The sequence below is a fragment of the Maylandia zebra genome, linkage group LG7, assembly GCF_041146795.1.
Source record: "Maylandia zebra isolate NMK-2024a linkage group LG7, Mzebra_GT3a, whole genome shotgun sequence".
NCBI lineage: Eukaryota > Metazoa > Chordata > Actinopteri > Cichliformes > Cichlidae > Maylandia > Maylandia zebra.
In genome coordinates, this window is record NC_135173.1 from 13,555,907 (window position 1) to 13,576,200 (window position 20,294).

Sequence of the window (20,294 nt, forward strand, 5' to 3'; positions counted from 1 at the left end):
GTCATGATACTTCAGACTTAGTGGAGGGTAGAGATAGAGACATATACACAGGGGAAGGAAGAGACCATGTTTATCAGATCAAACTGCAATTATATAGAAAAATCTTACATACTTACTACTATCTACAAGAAAGATAGTAGATGACTAACAATAGAGTACCATATTATGATGACTGCTGAATTATAAAAGTGCTTTCTGGAGATAAATATATACTTTTTTAACCACTCTATTTCAGATTCTGATTACCTGTGTCTCTGGGTCCTCAGAGCCCATACTGGTTGCTCCCAGTTTGACCACTTCTGTGAGCTGAGTGATGGTCTTTGCTGAAGACTGGGCAGCCTGGGCCAGTTTCTCCTGGGTTGACGCTGCCCCAGCAACCAGCAGCTTGGTGTCTTCCACTAGTGCCTTGGCTGTCTTCAAGATGCTTTCCCTAAAGGATGGGACACATTGTGACACAATCTGCTCCAAAGTCACACTTAACAGCGATAGGAAAGGAAGCCATGACTGCTTTCTGAGCAAAACTACTGCACATTATGTGAAATGCAGGTCAGTATTTAGCTTTATTGGCAGCTGCATTTCTTTCAAGTGAGTCATCAAAACAAGACTGAGGCTCAAGTGTATGGAGAACAGTGTAAGTGCAGCAACTTAAAGATATAACTCCCATGTGCCGCGAATCTGTAAATCCATTTCACATTTTTAACATCTGAAATGGGACTTTATGGTAACAGGAGGTTTAGAGTTTTGGTCTTTGTCTGAATGTCTTGCTTGTGTCTCATCGCACCTGTGGTCTGCAAAGGACTCTTCATTCTCAGGGTTAAGTGTTCCAGCTGAGGCGAACATGATGGTGGTGTCCAGGTCAGCAATAATTCCAGAAACTGCGCCTGCTGCAGTGATACAGGCCTGAGTGCCTTTGTTTCCTGCTTGTAGGGCTGAAAGTACCAAGGACACCTGGAACATGCATGTGTTACAATAGTTAGACAGCAAGGTCCCTTAAACATCTTGTTAGAAGGCGTAAAACAGCTAAAAGTTAACCTTGTTGATATATTGTGCCGGTTTAATGATTGTACAGCAGGTGTTTTCTGAGACTTTTATAAGTGAAATGAGTTACCCTGCAAATGTTCAGAAACATCTGGAAGATATAGATTAAACAAGGAAGCTGGGAATAAGAGGAATGGGCCCCACTAAACGTTAAATCAGAGTCTGCTATTCATTCACATTAAGTCAGTGAGCCTAATGCTGCAAGTCACACAACTCCCTCGAAGACTCGTGTCTGGTCATCACTCATAAACAAATGGAGGGCCCTGAGGTGTGCATTTCAACAAGGCACAAGCTTCACATATCAACAAGTGTGAGAGCACAAATTATTCAAGACTGATATGAGCGCCGAATCAAATCATTTCCTTGGAGTGAAGACAAAATGTGTGAGCAGCATGGCTAGAAGCTGCCAGGGTCACAGCGTGGAGACATTAATATTGTCAACTGCACAGTGTGAGGGTGGTCAGAAGAACATGGCCTCATGAGTGCTACAATAATACAGTGAGGCGACACTAAAATTTGATTCATTTAATCTTTTTTTCTACAAAATGTAAGATTAAAAAAATAATAATAATAATAAATTATTGTATTATTATATATTACTGCACAAGCTTATCTTCTTTATAGCTTTATGTGATTAGCTATAATTAAAGAATACAGCTATAACACTGAGCAATGATTTAACCATTTTGTAAAATGCTAAAACTGAATTCATGTTTCATGTTACATAGATGAGATTTTGAAAGTCAAAATAATGTGGAAAATTAGCTTTTTCCCCTGAATGAGCCGTTTAGGTTTCTATCCATATCGCTTACCTTCTCTGTGACTGCACGGGCGCACTCGATGAGCTCCCGTTTGGAGAAGCTGTCAGTAGGGCTGAGCTGCAGGGCTCCAGCCTTCTGGACCAGGTAAATACAGCCATGGCCCAATTCTTGCACCCGCGTCTTTATCTGGAAGCCAACCTGAAAGCATAACCAGGCATCAGCTTCACTGCAGCCATCTCATTTGTGTCATTATACTACACAATAATCTCCTTAACTGGCATCTCTCTTATCGAGCGGGTGGGTGATAAATGATTTCAAGCACCCTCAGAGAGGGAATGCTGGCACTACACCTTTAATTTCCAGACTGCAATTCATGGGTGGGTGGTACTTCATTACAAGCATCACTATAGGCTTTTAGACTTGTAGAGGCAAAATGTCGCTATGGTAACCAGCAGTCTGTTATATACAAGATATTGATAAGAGCGGTGTGCTTATTAGTGCAATATTTCCACACATTGCTGTCCTCTGGACAACAGAGAAAAGCTTTAAGTCAAGAGTCCGTGGGTGCTGCGAGAGACTGATGCTGGAGGGTTACATTTCTGTTTGATCTCACATTGCTGGTGCAGCCTTGAGGAAGAGGCGTCATATCAAAGAACACCAAACATCTGCTCTGATCAGTGTGTGAGCAAATACATCCGGAAGCATTTTGGTGTAAAATGCAGACCTATGCTGATAACTCAGTCTGACATTTCTGCAGCACAATTGCTAAAAGATGCAATGAATAATGATTTTTTTTTTTCCATACAGGAGTGTAATGTTCCCCCCACATCCTCCACAAAAAAGAAAAAAGAAAAAAAGTGTTCTCACCTCCTCTGGCTCTGCAGTGGCTGCAGCAAGGTATCCTTGGTGTGCCAGCTGTCCGTAGTCCACCGTCACCTGAGAGGCAAGGCCACCGAGCTCTTCGGGGCAGGTTACCGACTTAGTCATCTGCGAGAATATGCATCAACTGATTAATGTTCCTTCAGCACTATTGTCAAACATTGGCATTGAAGATTTAATGTAAATACTGCAGACGTGAGTTACGCATGAATATTGTAATGCATTTGCATGCTCACCATCTCCTGTGCTGTGATGGCAATGGCCTTAGAAAATTTGACCATGGTGGTTTGGTAGTCTACAAAGGAACCCTCGGGTTCAGGGGGTGTTCCTTCAGCCAGCTGTAAAGATTAAACGGTAGCTACAGATTTGGTTTAAGGTGTATACATAAACAAATATTCACAAATATGAATTAGAAAATCAATAACCTAATTTCGCTTAATAATGAACAATACAGAGTTAGTTTTATTCTGCATCATTTGAAAATCCTTTAAGTGTATCTTGCTTTGTCCATTGATGCAGGTTCCAGAAAGAAATGGAAAATTTTTGCACACCAGACAGATCAGGCTGATCATTAAATATGTAAGGATGATATGCTATCTGCCTTTTTCAGATGCATTTGTGCTCTGAGTCCAAAGAGAGAGCGCTGAGTGTTTTATTTTTTCAGCTGGAGAATGTCCAGTGAATTAGTAAATATGTTGGTTGCAGTGCATTGACAAAGTCAATAAATCTTAGATAGACAAAATACTTGTAATGTCCTGGATGTCAGATTACACCAAAACAGTATACAATTTTTATTCTTTACTTCACATGTGAAGGATACATATGAAATTTCCTACAATTCCTACAAAAGTCTACAATGAATAGATTAAAAGTGCTGTGCTGAATTTGCTAATTCCAACCTTATTTCTTTCCCCTGAAGCAGATACAACCCCATTTGTTTCACAGTTACGTGTCAAATGATATATTTTTTTAAATGTATACATTTATTAAGCCGTTTCCACTTTGTGTTCTTCACGGATATTCCATTTTCTAGATAACATGCACATTCTAATTAAAAGTGTAAAAGGCACAAGAAGGGAAAAAATAGATGTTTGCTGAACTGGGCCAAGTGCTTTACATCTGAGTTTGCACATGTCGCTGTCAGTTACTAACTAGACTGTCAACACACATGTCCTCTAGCAATATGACTGAAAACTAACATCACCAGTGGGCTGTGGATTTTAAAACGTGCCATCTTCTGGACTAATAAGAGTCATAGACAAGCACACTCTTTCAGAACACCCACTGTGGTTTTGAGAGAAAGCTCATTCTGCTTTCAGACAAGTCGGGGGTCAAGTGGCAACTTGAAATCCACTCAAAGTACCCAAGAAACATTCTCTTGAAACTGAATGACGACAACAACAATCTTTACTCACCCTGCCCATAGCCTCAGCGATGGACTCTACCATACCCCCAACCATGCCGCCCTCGCTCGCTGCCTCATTCAGAGTCACCATGATGTCGTCAACAGCCTCCTTCATCAGCTGGGCTGCTTCATTGATGGCATCGTGTGTGTGGGATGCCTGAGGACACGGGCAGCTGATTAACGTTACTGTGACGCCATCTCGGTTTAGCCAGGAGGTAATTCATCAGCTTGACAACAGCTCTACAGTGCACCTCAAGCTAGTAAGAACTCAGTGTCCAACTAGAGGACGTGTCACCAGGCTGGTTCCTTTCTGATTTAAGAACAGACATCATCCCTGCTGGCTAATAATTCAAACTTAGTCTAGTTTGTACAATTGTAAATCTATATCTCAGAATGTAGCCATAAAAATAAAATTATAAAAGCCTGGGGTAGTCAGACAATCTGATAAGGAAAAAAAAAAGCTTCTAAGGAGCTCATTTCAATGTTTTATGGCTGTAATGATGGCAGCAGAGTTTGAGTAAAAGCACAATCATTTCAGAATGGGATTAGAAGTTGTGCAATGAACAGGTTTAAAAAAAATCACTTAAATCTTAAAATCAATTCCAGCACTAATATAGAAAACTTAAAAAGAACTCCTGAGGCTTTGTTCTGCTCAGTTTGATAATACAAATGGTTTATAGCTGAAAGAATTAGAGAAACTGTGAAAGAAGGGATTCATTAATGTGCAACAATGAATGGACTGACAACGATGGACAAAGATGTTCCATTATTTTTGAAACTCGTTGTTTTCCATTCCATTACAGCTCATCTCTGAAGTCAGGCAAAACACAGCATCGACACGAATAGTAAAATTGACTCTGTGCACTACCTTTGGGTTTCCCCCGCCTTCCTTGGCAGCATAAAGCATCTGCAGGGCGGACTCAGCAAGCGTCTTGGTCTGGTCCAGGATGGTCATCTGCTGCTGATGGTCATGCAGCTTAGAGGCCAGGCCCACCGATGCCATAATGAGTGGCTCAAAGTAACTGGCCAGCTGGGTTACCTGAGACAAAGCATTTAGGACAGTAGTCAGAGAAAAGTTGAACCAAAACATACAAAACTGTGTGTTTGCCTCCTAAATTCAGAGGGAATGAAGAGATACACTGTCAGACTAGCACCTTGTGTCCTAGTTGGGCAGCTTCGCCTCGGGCAGCTGTAAAGACTGGATCAATGAGATGACCAATCTCCTGTACCGAGGATGTCAGCTGCTCCTGGAGTGCCTGGTGAGTTACAACAGCAGAGAATTACAGTAAAAGTCTCAACAGAAAGACTACAGATCTCATTAAGTTCCTCTTCCCTCTCACACAGGATACAGCTGATGGGGGATTTGAACTCACTTCCATGGAGATATCATCTCTGCAGGGTAGGGTCTGGCCAACCGCTGCTAGTGAAGCTTGCTCAATGTCCCGGATACACTTATTGATGTTATCAATGGAGTAATCACACTCCCTCTGTCCCGGTGCCTTGTCCCTGTCACCAGAAATAATGGGAAAAAAAGAGACAAATGTCTCCACCTTAATGTGCAAATAAATATATAATAAGAAAATCTGGAGATTTGAGTTGTAAGAAAAATGATGCTCATATCTACCCATAGCAGATTAGCTTAGATAAATATAAACAGTGAAAACAAGGAAAAGAAGCTTGCTTGGTTAAAAAAAATAAAGATCAAAAAATGAAAAAATATATATTCACCTAAAGCCCTAAAGCTCACAAATGAATCTGTAATGCAATCTGTAATCTTGCAGTCATATTATTACCATGGGCTTTACCAGGCAATCAGCACATAGTCACAATGGTCTGCCTAGCTAATCAGCCACTGGCTTGAAACTCATTTTTGTTATGCAGGCATGAGAACGCCATCATTTTTCATTCAGCTCCCGAGAGAAAGTGGCAACACGTTTCCTTCAAATGCTTGAATACTCGAAAAATACTGACAGTCAAGGTTAAATGTTAATGTCTGTTAATTGTAGGTCTTAGTTGCTGTGAGAGCTGATAGGACACCACATAATGAAATGTGTTTCAGATCCACCGTAGCGAGCCCCACCGTTCGCTAATCTATTACTAAGCAGTGGGGAACTCAGTAGCTATATACTAATGCATCAATTTCCTGCTTAGCTGAAAAGATGTCACAAAAAAGTCCTCCAATATGAGAATTTATTTTCTCTCACTGCAAGGAAACCTTTCTAAACTTTGAAGACATGGCTGCAGAGACAGATATGATCACAGGCGGGATTAACACAAACCTAATAGAGGTGATGAGACTCTTGATGGAGTCAGAAACTGTCCTGGAGTGGCCGGCTAGTATGGACCAGGTGGGGGGATCTTTGGGGTTAAGGACCAGTGAGCGGGCTGTTTCTAGAAGGTAAGTGGAGCTATCGAGCATGGAGCGGGCTGAACGCACAATGGGCTCCTGTGCTGCTGAGCCCTGTGGAAATGAAAAGATTAGTGTAGGAGAAACAACGGCCCAGGTAACAGCTCGACAGTGAAGAGCTAGCTATACTGGTCTGACAGCTGTTAATATTCCTTGACTACCTGAGCGAGATCAAAGGTGCAATCAAAGGGAGGGATGAGATTAGACAGGCAGCTTTACACAGACTCACGAAGAAACACCTTCAGTCTTTATGATACGAGCAAAACCCCCCCTTGACAATTAGATTAACAAGCTGAAGATTAGAGCAGCTGTGCTAAGAGAAAGTGCCGTTAAACACTGCCCTCCAACAGATTACAGCCATAAAGCTTTTAGAGGACTATGCGCAAACTATTGCACTCAGATTGAACAAAAAAATACATCCTTCTTTTTGAGCCTTTCCTTGACAATAACAAAAGGACCTCAATTCAATTTCCTCTCCTGCTCACAGCACAAACCTTTGCTTGTTGGCTCAAGTAAAAGGCAGTTTTTAAGCAAACTGAATACACAAGTCACAAACACTCGTTTAATCTCACTGAAAAGCGCAATATCTTCTGTAGGATGAACTGAACATTTTCACTGCTCCTAAAAAAAACAGTCACAGATCTCATTTGTGTTGTTGAAAAGATTTTTATTAACTTTCCGTCATTTAACTAGAAAAGGTGAAGGACATTTTAAAGGAGCATTATAAACAAGCATCAACTGAACGAATACCTCATTGCTGATCTGAGCTGGAATGCTTGCAAAATCGGGGTTGTTGGCAAAGGTCGTCAGGTTTTCCACAGCCTCGAGGAGCGGGGCTGTAGCAACGCGGCACCTGTTTCTATTCTCTTCGGAAAAATCCCCATCCAAGGCCTGAAATAAGACAGTCATGAATATTTGTTCATTTGGCTGTTTTTGTAAGTGTGTAACTACTTATACACACATCTGTATCTTCTCACTTGACGAAAAAGATATCTGTAACAAATTTACACTCAACGTTTTGATCAGTTGGAGAGTTGACCTTGATGGTTTTGACGAGGTTGGCTGTGGTGTTGGCCACCTCTTTGGCTGACTGGACAAACTGTCTCCTAGCCACTGGGTTGGAAGTTTTAGAAGAGGCCAGGCGACAGGCGTTACAGAGAGCCGAGGTGTGCTTGGCTACAATTGTTGCTGCAGACAAGACCTTATGAACAAATGAACCAAAACCATTAACAAAGAGGAACAGCTGTATAAAATAAAATTAGGTAAGGCATGGGGGCATTGATTCTTTAAACACAGAGGTCAGGTTTATTCTTAAAAACTGTATTTAATTAAAGAGATATGACAGAATTAACAGCAAGTTATTAAAGACTACTCAGTCTCCATATGCCAGGGGACTAATGTTCTGCAGCCTTTAATGGATCTTACCTGTGAGGGACTGCTGGCAGGATCCACTAAGTTCTGACAAGCCATCTGTATAGCTTGGTGGGCTCGTGCAAACTGAATGGGATCCACCAGCCCCTCGTGGCCTGACTGACTACTGGGATCAGAAACGCCTACAAGATAAGAGGCCTGTGGAGTAGAAAACAAAAGCGTGTTATGTGCTCCCAGTTACACTGGATACCCCCCAAACACAAAGGGACACAAAGGGGAATACAGAGCAGGCCGTGGCCAAGGCTGCTACACCCACTCCATAGGAATGGGGTCCACATCTTATGAGTCTGTGGTTGGGACACCAAGAGCTGATAAATGTTGAACAACCATGGTCCATGAAAACCATCAAGAGAACCTGCACAAACACTGAAATTCTCTACGCCAACAACAATGCGAGTGCCTATATCTATGACTGAGTGGACAAGAGCTTCACACCAAAACCCAAAACAACCCAAAACCCACACAAAACAACAAAGACAATGACTCTGTGTGGCCACCAACAGAGCACAACAGAAAGGACTGGATGTCCCACAATCATCTGACATTTTCTGTGGAACACACAAGAAGATGACCCCACTCCTCTGCATTTCAAGTAGTGATCCAATGTTAGATGTGTGATTCTGTATGGGGCAACACCTTAAATAACCAGGCTGAAGCTCGGTTAATAAAGAGGGAGCAAAAGCTAAGAAAGCCAGATCTTAAATGATCCCGGCCAAGTGCTCCCAGTTGTATTACTTAACCCCACCTACTAGGAACCTGCAAGACAACACAGAAGGACAACCAGGGGAAAACCCAGCAGTGCAAGGCCAAGGAAGAGATCCGTTACATCATTCATAGCTGTTGATTCACAAGGCTAATACCTCCACTGTTCTTAGACTGGTGCAGATCGATCCAATAGGACATCACACAAAGTTGGTACTAGTCAGCTGGCAGGGTGAAGATTGTTTAATGTCTGCTCTGAGTATGTCAGATATTTGCACCTCTGTTGGGTATCGACTAGAAGGGTTCAGGGCAGCAATTCATGCGTGAAAGTGATTTCCACCTTGTGAAGATGTCTCAATTTCCTTTTACGCCGTATGTCTTGGGCTATGTCAACCTTAAAAATTGATAGCAATTTGCTTTTTTAAACAAAGTGTGTGTTTAATTCTAGGTATCTAAAAATAAAGAGAAAAAGGGAAGGCGAGCGCAGAAGCAGGGTAAGTCAGAGTGAGTTAGTATGGCGCTGTGATCTCACCTGTCCTGCAGCCTCTGTCAGCCCACACAGAGCTTTGGACGCCAAGCCCACGCTCTCCCCGAAGGCCACCACATCACCTGTCTTACAGTGCTGAGAAATGCCTGCCATTGACTCCCCTAGGACCTGAGGCACATGAAAATGGAGAAAATGTGGACAAATTAGCTCTTCAGCTGCCTACCATGTAAAATATTTGACAGTTAGTGCACTCGGTTATTTTATACGCCTGTACTTTTGAGTTCTCCATGACGCTCTCGATGCAATCAAAGTAGGAGAGCTCGTTGACGGGCTCACTGGGGTTATCCAGCAGACCTCTGACAGCCTGAATACAGATGGAGACACAACAACTTAAACTACAATATTGCATTTCTACGTTGATATCCTTGGAAATTTATCAGCTACTTAATTCAGACCCGAGGCTAACATTATAATTATAAATTGATCTGTGCAGAGATAAATCATCATAATCAAGGCCTTAAATGAACAATATTAATATCATTTAAAACTATTCATAGTATAATCATCGTTAGGCTTCAGAATGTAAAAATGCTCCTGTTATATTAGTGTTGCTAATGCAGCTACTGTACTATTGTTCTGAATGTATTATCCAGCTATAAAACATGGCTATATAGGAGGAATCTAATGGAAAATAGTGGGAAACCATGAGAAAAAAAATACAAAACTCATAAACTTTATTTAAAAAACATGAAATGCAGGCATGCATAGAAACCAGAAAACGTCTGTGTGGTATCCTGTATGTGAGGAAAGCTACCTCCAACTCCCTCAAGGCGTTGTCACACTCCTTTTGTCCTGCTGCTTGCTGTGTACAGAGCGTTATCAGCTGGTTAATACTCTCTGTCACCGCCCTGAAACACACAGGCAGCCACACAGCCTCTTTAGCTCTCACATGTGTCCTCTGCATGCACGCACAGGCTGGCTTCACTCACACATGCTTTTAGCCCCCCTATTCAAGCACGGCACTGCCGGCTTCTCGCTGCGATTGGATAACACAGCTCACAGGAGTGCCGAGATTGTCTCGAGTTTGTGTTCAGCCTTGCTGAGCACAGACAGGCTCAAGCCAAGGCTTCCATCTTCCTAATTAGACAGAGAGAAGTCAGTCAGGCCTAAAGCCCTGCGGGACCAGCTGCTTGGCTTCTCTCCACTAAGGGGAGGATACGTACTCCCCCTAGCAATGCCGAACAGACACGCTGTAGGAGCGGCATACAGATGTAGTAAGAAGCTGTTTTCTATAGCTATCATTACTTGCTACAGAGCTTGAGCCAGGATTCACATGATATATACTACTGAGCTGTTCACCTCACTGGCAAATACAACATAGCATTCAGAAAATTTGACACATTTCAGGTACTGCTTGAGTTTTATCGCACCTTGCTGCCACAGCTAGGAGATTCTTAGCATTGGCTGCACCTGGATCCACAGACAGAGACTTGGCAGCCAGTAGCAGCTTACTGGATGCCATGGAGATGTTCTTCAGATTACCGATGACTTGGATCTGGTCATCCTTACTCTGTACATGCAAGGAAGAAGAAAAATTCAGGTGAATTTTGTTTTTGATGGTTTCAAATCTGTATTAAATGTTGTAGAGCCTAACTCTAATTTTTGTTGTCACGGCTAAAAACTGCTGTTCTGATTAAAGAAGTAATGCACTTATATGAGCCTTTGTGGGTTTGACTTTAGTCTCATAAATTCCCCACAAAATTGAATTTTCTCCTGAAACTCAGAGTACCCAAGACCGTTAGGCTATTTCATGTGGGAAAGATTTCCGACAACGGTGCGCGCGCCTCCTTTCACAGAGCAGCACAAACCGGCTCTAACCAGAATAAAAGAGAAGCAGGAGCCTCCGGTGTAGAAAAGAACAAGGGGACAAGTTAATCAGAGTCTCTAGACTTTGAAACCGACACCTCATGGGTCCTCAACTGGCAGCTTCATTAAACGGTATCCACAAAAATCAATTTCAGCGCCAAAAGTGAAGAGGTGATTCCAAGATGCTGGCCTTGAAGGCATGGTTACAAAGAAAAAGCTTATATCTGAGACTATACACTAAAATGAGCCATTTGTGGCAGAAAAACACAAACGTTATCAGGGGAATCTGAAACAAACAAAATAAACATCTGAGGTGTTTAATTCCATGCAGACATGTTGAAGAAATGCGATAGCTGTTGTAAAGTAAGAGATTAGTATAGGTTAAAAACAGTCTTGAACAAGAAAGGTAGTCCCTTTACTTTTCATATGCAGTGGACACCACTTCATTGGAGCCAATTTGCTCCTATAAAAGGTAAAGAACGAACTCAACATGTAACCCCAAATTATGCAACATACCTAGTTCGCCTTTATTCTGTTTACCATGGAATGACCAGCACAGTCTGGGTGGTGAGCGATCAGTTTGATAGTATTCTACTTAGACAGGAGTCAGGACCTACAAACCAGTCCAAGCTGTGGGAGTATCTTCAGGACACATGAGATAAAATTTCCCATGTGTACTAGTGTACATCCTCTTCAGTGTCTGATATTTAGAATTTTGAATGAATGAGCAAAATATTCAGAACAAGAACATCACACAAAGCATCTGAATACTTTAGAGCTCTTTGGAGGAATTAGCGTGACTAACTGAATGCAATAGCTTTTGGTTAGTAAAGTAATGCAAAGATGCACTCTGCATTTGAAGCTTTTGAGTTTACTTGATAAAAGCTTTAAATGAACTGCTGGCACTGGATCACTATTAAACTGTGTCACTGGAGCATGAAGTCTTTGTATGGTCATGAAACCTACCTGGGTGTGTCCTGCCATCTCAATGCCAGCATCCAGGAACTCATCAAAGTCTTGGCTAAACTTCCCTGAGGCTGCAGCCAGCTGGCTGCTTCTTCCACGAGAGGAGTGGACGACCTCGCCTGCGGAGTGGTTGAGTTCAGCTGCTGTGTGGTTCAGATCAGACTGAGCCTCTTGGAATGTCTTACTGCAGGGAGGGAGCTTCAAAGACAAGACATGCACATTAGGCCACACTTTGGAATATTAAAACTGCAGGCAAAAGGAAATATTCTGTTTGGGGATAAAGGGTCGATATATAAATACTCTCATGTCATTATGCAAACATAAAAGGCAAGAAATCCCTAAGAAAAAGCTTAAGCAACACTCACGAAGTCCACTAGTAGCTTCTTGCTGGCCTCGCCTATGCTCCTGAGGGCCATGTCAACATCCTTCTGGCCTGGCAGGCAATTCACACAATTATTAAGGGAGTGCGAAACAGCTTTGGCCACCTGCAACACAGTACAACATCTGTCAATGGTCCGTCATTAGTCATTCTAAAAATGTGCTACACAACAAAGCCCCAGAGCAAAGCTATATGTGGAGAAATATCTCAAATGCAAATTGGGCTCACGGCAGTGCACAATAATCCGTGTCACTAATTTATGCTGCTGTCACAGATATATGCCAAACAATATGTTTATCCCCTGAAGGGCTGCAGGAGAATGAACAATTTTACTCCAGCAAAACCTCTCCTGAGAGAGGGAAACCAGCCGAGAAATGCATAGCAGACAGGAAAAAAAGAGCAACACTTAGTAGAGGGGACGACTCTAATGGGAAAATCTTTACAAATCAGTAGATGAGGGAGACAGGGGCCATCAGTGCTCCTCAATCAATCAGTCTATCAGATCTATCAGATCTATCTATCTATCTGCTAATAAGCTACCTGTGCCAGTCTCTGCTGACTCTCAGCATCACCAGGATGAACCAGGGCCTGATGTGCTTCATGGATGAGCATGGCTGAGCCCTCCATCACACACTGGGCTGAGTCGAGCATGGCAGCTGCAGCCTGAGGCTCCTTGGTGCTGGCTGCCACACCTCGAGCGGCTTGAGCTAATGTCCTCAGAGCCTGTGCTGTTTCCCTAGCAGCAACACCTGTGAAAAATGAGTGACGATTTAGCAAATACATTAATTCCAGTGTCGCATTTCAGCAGCCCTGTTTAAGCAGTACTAACTGAGAGCTATGTGTATTTCTTGTCTTTACTAAAACTGTAATGACATTGTGCAAGTCAACAAGCAGGATTTCGCAGCACCACACTGTGAAAAAAAGAAAAAAAAAATCATTATACTCAAATAACTTCATTGTTTAAATAAATCACTTAATATGATAAATAAAGCCTCACACTGGAGGTCCCCTCAGCTTATTACACATAGAACTGGGGAAAAAAAAGAAAAAGCTGCAAATTGCATAAAATTGCATTAACCAGCAGAGTGGAGCCATTTGCTGATGGAATGTTAAATCCAGTGAAAAAAAAAAGATTAATGAGTAGAGAGCAGCACCCTGGGCCACAGCATGAAGTACTGCCTCGGAGCACTCATTGTTATAAATGTTATTCTTTATCCGTCTTCATCTCAATTCCACTGAGATCCCCGTTTGAGCCAAAACTGACGGCAAAGCAGTGAAGCCATGTTGGATTCCCGGGGTTCGGTTCAAGGCGGTAATGACAGCACAAATAAAATAACATCTTTAGCTTGGTTTATCCTCAAGACTGACACTCGGCACAATTTTGAGAATTCCTTTTAAATAAAAGTCACAGGCAGTATTCCATATGTATCTAAATGGCTGCTCAAACTTCTCAGCCCCACTCGTGTATAAAATACACTACCTGTGTAATGTTCATTGCCTTGCGCAGCGCATGTCAGCAACTGGGCCATGGAAGAACCCACAGTCTTAGACGTACTTCCCAAATCCTGAGCGCATTTTTCCAGCTGTATAAGCGACAGAACACATAAATAACTCATTTGACTCATGGCTAAGATTTCTTTAGCATTTTGGTATCTCTACACAGCAGCTATCTCTAGCCTAATGAGATGGGCTAGATGAGAAACTGTAATTGTTTCTATTTACTGACCGTTTCTCCAGGAAGTGGTTTGAGTTGGCCATCAATGACAGACATCTTGGCATCCTGAAGTTCACTCTTGAGTGTCTGTACAGTTTTGAGGGCTAAGTCAATCTCCAGAGGGCCACAAGCTTCATGTGCCTTAAAAAAAAAAAAAAAAAAGTAAAAAAAACCCCCACAGACATAGCTGTTACTTAAACACAAGCCATACGCAGCAGACAAGATGCAATCCTGCATGTACAGTGGGGCAAAAAAGTATTTAGTCAGCCACCGATTGTGCAAGTTCCCCCACTTAAAATGATGACAGAGGTCAGTAATTTGCACCAGAGGTACACTTCAACTGTGAGAGACAGAATGTGAAAAAAAAAAATCCATGAATTCACATGGTAGGATTTGTAAAGAATTTATTCGTAAATTAGGGTGGAAAATAAGTATTTGGTCACCTCAAACAAGGAAAATCTCTGGCTCTCACAGACCTGTAACGTCTTCTGTAAGAAGCTTTTCTGTCCCCCACTCGTTACCTGTATGAATGGCACCTGTTTGAACTCATCATCTGTATAAAAGACACCTGTCCACAGCCTCAAACAGTCACACTCCAAACTCCGCCATGGCCAAGACCAAAGAGCTTTCGAAGGACACCAGGAAAAGTATTGTAGACCTGCACCAGACTGGGAAGAGTGAATCTACAATAGGCAAGCAGCTTGGTGTGAAAAAATCAACTGTGGGAGCAATCATCAGAAAATGGAAGACACACAAGACCACTGATAATCTCCCTCGATCTGGGGCTCCACGCAAGATCTCATCCCGTGGGGTCAAAATGATCATGAGAACGGTGAGCAAAGATCCCAGAACCACACGGGGGGACCTGGTGAATGACCTGCAGAGAGCTGGGACCAAAGTAACAAAGGTCACCATCAGTAACACACTACAACGGCAGGGAATCAAATCCCGCAGTGCCAGACGTGTTCCGCTGCTGAAGCCAGTGCATGTCCAGGCCCGTCTGAAGTTTGCCAGAGAGCACATGGATGATACAGCAGAGGATTGGGAGAATGTCATGTGGTCAGATGAAGCCAAAGTAGAACTTTTTGGTATAAACTCAACTCGTCGTGTTTGGAGGACGAAGAATACTGAGTTGCATCCCAAGAACACCATACCTACTGTGAAGCATGGGGGTGGAAACATCATGCTATGGGGCTGTTTTTCTGCCAAGGGGACAGGACGACTGATCCGTGTTAAGGACAGAATGAATGGGGCCATGTATCGTGAGATACTGATGGAAGGAGCCAAAACCTCCTTCCATTTGAAGATGAAACGAGGCTGGGTCTTCCAACATGACAATGATCCAAAACACACCGCCCGGGCAACAAAGGAGTGGCTCCGTAAGAAGCATTTGAAAGTCCTGGAGTGGCCTAGCCAGTCTCCAGACCTCAACCCCATAGAAAATCTGTGGCGGGAGTTGAAAGTCCGTGTTGCTCGGCGACAGCCCCAAAGCATCACTGCTCTCGAGAAGATCTGCATGGAGGAATGGGCCAAAATACCAGCTACTGTGTGTGCAAACCTGGTAAAGACCTATAGTAAACGTTTGACCTCTGTTATTGCCAACAAAGGTTATGTTACAAAGTATTGAGTTGTATTTTTGTTATTGACCAAATACTTATTTTCCACCCTGATTTACGAATAAATTCTTTACAAATCCTACCATGTGGATTCATGGATTTTTTTTTCACATTCTGTCTCTCACAGTTGAAGTGTACCTCTGGTGCGAATTACTGACCTCTGTCATCATTTTAGGTGGGGGAACTTGCACAATCGGTGGCTGACTAAATACTTTTTTGCCCCACTGTAAATGTGTGATGTGAGATCACAGAATTAGACTCTCATTGGACAGTGAATCTTTTCACTGATGGCCTGCATCAGTGAAAAGAATCATGCTCACGGATACCTTCTGCGTGGCAGTCCGGAGCTCCGCCAGGCAGGTAGCTAAATTCTTGGCACACTGGCCCAGTTGCATAGCAGCAGCTTGTTCGGCCACTGTTGGAACTGCTGACTTTGCAGACGCCACCATCTTACTCCCAGGCTGAGAGACAGTAATAGAAACACACCAAGAAATGAGATTCCTTTGATAGAGGGTTACAGTCACTCACTGTGTCAAGGTGAAATACAAACCTGTAAGAAGCTCTGGCTGGCCATGATGAGGGCGAGTTGGGGGCCCAGCTCCTCAGGCTGGGCTTGGCTGCTCCTCATTCCCTGCACCAACTGGGGAATACTATCTGCTACCATCTGAAATTAAACACCACATAATGTTTGCTTCATATGCCACACCATCATGACTTACTGAGAAAGGTGCTAACAAGGCTCCCAAACAAGACACTCCCTGTGACAACATGTATTATATGTAAATACAGGCTATAACATTAGTACAAAAGAGCACATCACAAAGATTACAGGATCATACCTTGCAGCTGTGAACTAGCTGTTGGTGTGAGGCTGTATTTTTGTTGGATGCAGCTGCGTTTTGGGCAGCTGCGATGGTCTGTGTAGCAGCAGCCGCTGCCTGCTTAGCAGCGATCTGTTCAGAAGACACAAATGGAGAAAATGTAAGTAAGAGAGTGCTGCTTGGCTAAGAGGAATGTTCACTTTTGCTCTGCGCAGTATTATGCTGTCATGTTTGATTGATTGATTGATTGATTGAATCTTTATTTTGAACATGTTGAAAAAGTATAAAAAAAAAAATAGAATTAAAAGAGACAAATGAACAAAGCAAACAAAAAGGAAAACGAGCAACCACAACTCCAAATAACGTCCATGTTCAAAAAGGAGCAGGAAGAAGCATAAGCTTATTTAATCCCACCCCTTTTCCACTATCTAGTATCAATAGACTACAGAAATACCTCCTTGTAATTACATTATATGTACTCCAAAAGAGTTCTAATCAGACTAAAAGGGGTCACAACCAAAAGGTTTTGGAAGAAGAGGGAAATGGATGGAACTATGCTGCTCGGTCATGATTTCATGAAGTGATCAGTACTGCCTTCGCTTGGGCAGATTTCCAGAACTAAAGCTAAAAATAGCCTGGCTTACATTAATTCATAGACACAAGACAGGGTTTGAAGCAATGACGGGACTGAAAACAAAGCTGTTAAATGGGTGAGGAGATACTGATGGAAAGATATACGTAACACATGGTATCGTTATATAGAGAAAATTCACATAACCCTAAAGACAGACAGACAGACAGATAGATCAAGTGCCCTTGTTATTCTTTTGCAATTTTAAAGAATGTGATCAGTATACAAAAGAAAATTTAATGGCTTCTTCCTTTGAACTTAACCCACTCAATCAAGTTTCATGAAATTCGGCTTGGTAGCTTTTGCATAATCTTGCAGAGAAACAGACAAACAAACCCCACCTATTACACAGCCACTTCAGCTTGTGGCTTGTCAGTGGAATACATAAAGTGATATGCTCATCATGCTGTCTGTATAAAACTGGATAAATTAAGGGGTCTTAAGGGTCATAGTGTCATCTGTTATATTTGTCACATGCACTTGGATATGCTCAACATTCTGGTCTTCCCCAGCTTACATGCTGTCTCGATAGAGGATGCTATTACCATCATTAGTGTGAACATCTGATGCAAGAAGGATGACTGAGATGCTGCATGTCTGATAGCAGGCTTATTCGAACCCTCAGTAATGCATAGTTTATGTGCCTAGAAAACTGAACACTACACTGTGTGTTCTTGTGCAGAGAGCGGGAAGTCATTAGAGGCAAACTGATACCAAGGGCTACATACAGATCTTTACACTTAGGTGGCTCATTCACAGCACTAATGGGGCTTATAGCACAGTGCTATAGGAAAGAGAAATAATACAAATATAATAAATTGCCCAGCAGTTGTTTCTACATGGTTATTTTCATCCTTTTTTTCAGTGTTTTCTTTCTCCTTTTATTTTTACACCATCTTTCTTTTGCAGGTATTATACAATAACAGAAAGAGATGTTTGGGTCACACCTTTGTCAGTAAGGTGAAACAAGAAGAAGATTTATGTTTTGATCAAGGTCAGACAACAGAAAAAATGATGACACATTGAGTCCTTTAACTCACCTCCAGCCTGTTGACTATTTTTTTCTTTATTGCGTTCTGAGCCGCCGCGTTAGTGGCGACACGTAGCCCTTCAGCTGCCTCTCTGAGTCTCTGTTGCTGGTCTTCATTGTCCGGGTAGGCGGCTGCCCCCTGGGGGACGCATTAACACACATTCATGTACACATGTGCACACGCGGACACACACTCCCTCACACATACTGTACTGCACATACAGAATCTAACAACAGCAATCAGATCTCAGCAATAAAAGTTTAAACAACTCTGGTTATGCAAGTTGTGCAATAGATGGAAAGAGTCATTTAGATCTGTCTGCTTTTTGACAGTTTCCAAGGAAACCGTCAGTGCCAGATCCTCACTTCCTCTTTGATAATGGCAGTGACGTGGTGATTAATGTGTCACAGATCAAAAACATCTAACGAGCCATAAGCAGCGTTTCACATGCCTGCGTATTTCACACTGATAATATCCTGCTCAGCAGTGCCAGGGGCTCATTAAGAGCCACTGATGCAGCAGCCTTTTTATTTTGGATGTGAAATGATGCTAGTAGATAGTGCATACAGTAATGCCAACACTTGTTTTCTATCAAAGGGAAGATATTCAGTTCAATTCCTTTAAAACTGTTCTAGATGTAACAACAACAAAATAAAATGCACTGCATCAAGAGCTAGGTTAAATTTTGTAGAATATAATAAGGTACAATAAAGTAATGTAATAATGACTGAAAGCAGTTAGCTTGTCTGGTATTATGTTAACCACACTGCATTGTGAGGTTAAGCCTGATGCTTTCCTACCTTAGCAGCCTCCACCATCCGAGCTGTGGCATCAGCCAAGAGCTTGGCTGCAGCAAGCAATTTTTTGGAGTTGTCAACATCAACTTCTGCCTCTGCATCTGATCTCATGGCATTGACCAAGTCAGAGGTAGCTTGGGCTAAAACTCTGGCCTGACGGACCATCTCACCTGTTCACACGCAAACACCAAGTTAGTGCCCCGTATAAACATCAAAATGATCTATTACAACTGTTACAACTGAAATTCAGCTGATTTGGGCTTTTGTTCATTTACATTTTTCTTTTGTCTTTTCAGTGATGACATCTATGCTAATGAAGACAGAATTATTAGCACCTCCACAAAAATGTCATTTTTATTAGAAAGCCAGTGATTTTTAACACTCTTTTTCCAAACAGCCTAGTTTTAGTTTTGATACTTATATTACTTTAAAACAAAATGACAAAAAACAAACAAACAAAAAACTAAAGCTGGCAGGGTCAAGGGTTAGGGTCATTAGCCTGCTAAAGCTAATAGTCAATTGTGTATCATTTTGCTGGACAATAACCTGCAGTCCTTTGTTGTAGTTTTCAACAAGCCTCACACACATCTCCTAATCAACCCCAGCCCATTGTTCTTTGGCGAATGTCTGAGTCTCTGATGGTCTTCTGGCATGGACCGTGGTCTTCAATTCAACCCACAGATTTTTAATCAGATTCAAGTCAGGGCTTTGAGCAAACCAGTCAAAACCTTCTTTCAGAATCTTTGTATATCTTTCTTTCTTCGTGATTCCTTCCACCTTGACAAGATTCTCAGTTACAGATGCACTGACGCATCCCCACAGCATAATACTCCCACCACCGTGTTTCAACAGTGAAGATGATATTTTTTTTATTGTACACCACTCCCTTCTTTCTCCACACATCTCTGTGTTCAAAGAGCTCTAATTGAATCTTATCTGACCAAAAGAGATGCTTCCAGTATACATAATCATTCTCCAGGTTGTCCTTAGGATTCTTCAGTCAGGCTTGAAGGTATCTCATGTGCAGAAATTGAGTTGTTCTTGGTGTGAAACACGTCTCTCACTAGTTTGCTTTTCAGAGTCCTTGAAATCTTCCACATCCTTCCTCTGATCTGTACTTTGTGGCTTTGTTTGAATTTTTGACAATTTCTTGATGACTCTTTAACACAAACACCATAAAATAACTTGATTGTACAAGCTTCGAGCATTACAGAGTTAAAGCAAATCTTTGCACAGCAGTTGTTTGTGCTATGGCTCAATAAAAAGATCAGTTTTTCAGTGGGTTATTAATATTTCACCCTGGTCATTTTTATTTATTCTGATATGATCCACCAGTTATTGTGTGCAAACAGAATTAATTTAT

At 42.1% G+C, this 20,294-nt stretch overlaps 1 protein-coding gene across 3 annotated transcripts in view; it reads right to left on the reverse strand.

Annotated features, from left to right (window-relative positions):
• Positions 1-20,294, reverse strand: part of tln2b (talin 2b) — a 96,001-nt gene that overhangs the window by 12,379 nt on the left and 63,328 nt on the right. For 2 of the 3 annotated variants that reach the window (XM_076885793.1, XM_023152456.3), the window contains exons 20-46: positions 18,935-19,101; positions 18,144-18,272; positions 16,491-16,604; positions 16,202-16,315; positions 15,978-16,112; positions 14,048-14,176; positions 13,802-13,904; positions 12,862-13,070; positions 12,308-12,427; positions 11,943-12,140; positions 10,541-10,680; positions 9,925-10,018; positions 9,385-9,474; positions 9,156-9,278; positions 7,916-8,059; positions 7,506-7,691; positions 7,241-7,381; positions 6,363-6,544; positions 5,457-5,589; positions 5,238-5,339; positions 4,952-5,122; positions 4,094-4,240; positions 2,915-3,016; positions 2,667-2,786; positions 1,851-1,997; positions 782-948; positions 247-430 (exon numbers count right to left, since the gene is read on the reverse strand). In XM_076885793.1, coding sequence (XP_076741908.1) covers positions 247-430; positions 782-948; positions 1,851-1,997; positions 2,667-2,786; positions 2,915-3,016; positions 4,094-4,240; positions 4,952-5,122; positions 5,238-5,339; positions 5,457-5,589; positions 6,363-6,544; positions 7,241-7,381; positions 7,506-7,691; positions 7,916-8,059; positions 9,156-9,278; positions 9,385-9,474; positions 9,925-10,018; positions 10,541-10,680; positions 11,943-12,140; positions 12,308-12,427; positions 12,862-13,070; positions 13,802-13,904; positions 14,048-14,176; positions 15,978-16,112; positions 16,202-16,315; positions 16,491-16,604; positions 18,144-18,272; positions 18,935-19,101 — 3,791 coding nt within the window. The remainder of the gene's footprint in view (positions 1-246; positions 431-781; positions 949-1,850; positions 1,998-2,666; positions 2,787-2,914; positions 3,017-4,093; positions 4,241-4,951; positions 5,123-5,237; positions 5,340-5,456; positions 5,590-6,362; positions 6,545-7,240; positions 7,382-7,505; positions 7,692-7,915; positions 8,060-9,155; positions 9,279-9,384; positions 9,475-9,924; positions 10,019-10,540; positions 10,681-11,942; positions 12,141-12,307; positions 12,428-12,861; positions 13,071-13,801; positions 13,905-14,047; positions 14,177-15,977; positions 16,113-16,201; positions 16,316-16,490; positions 16,605-18,143; positions 18,273-18,934; positions 19,102-20,294) is intronic. The other variant, XM_004553150.6, reaches the window with a different exon arrangement.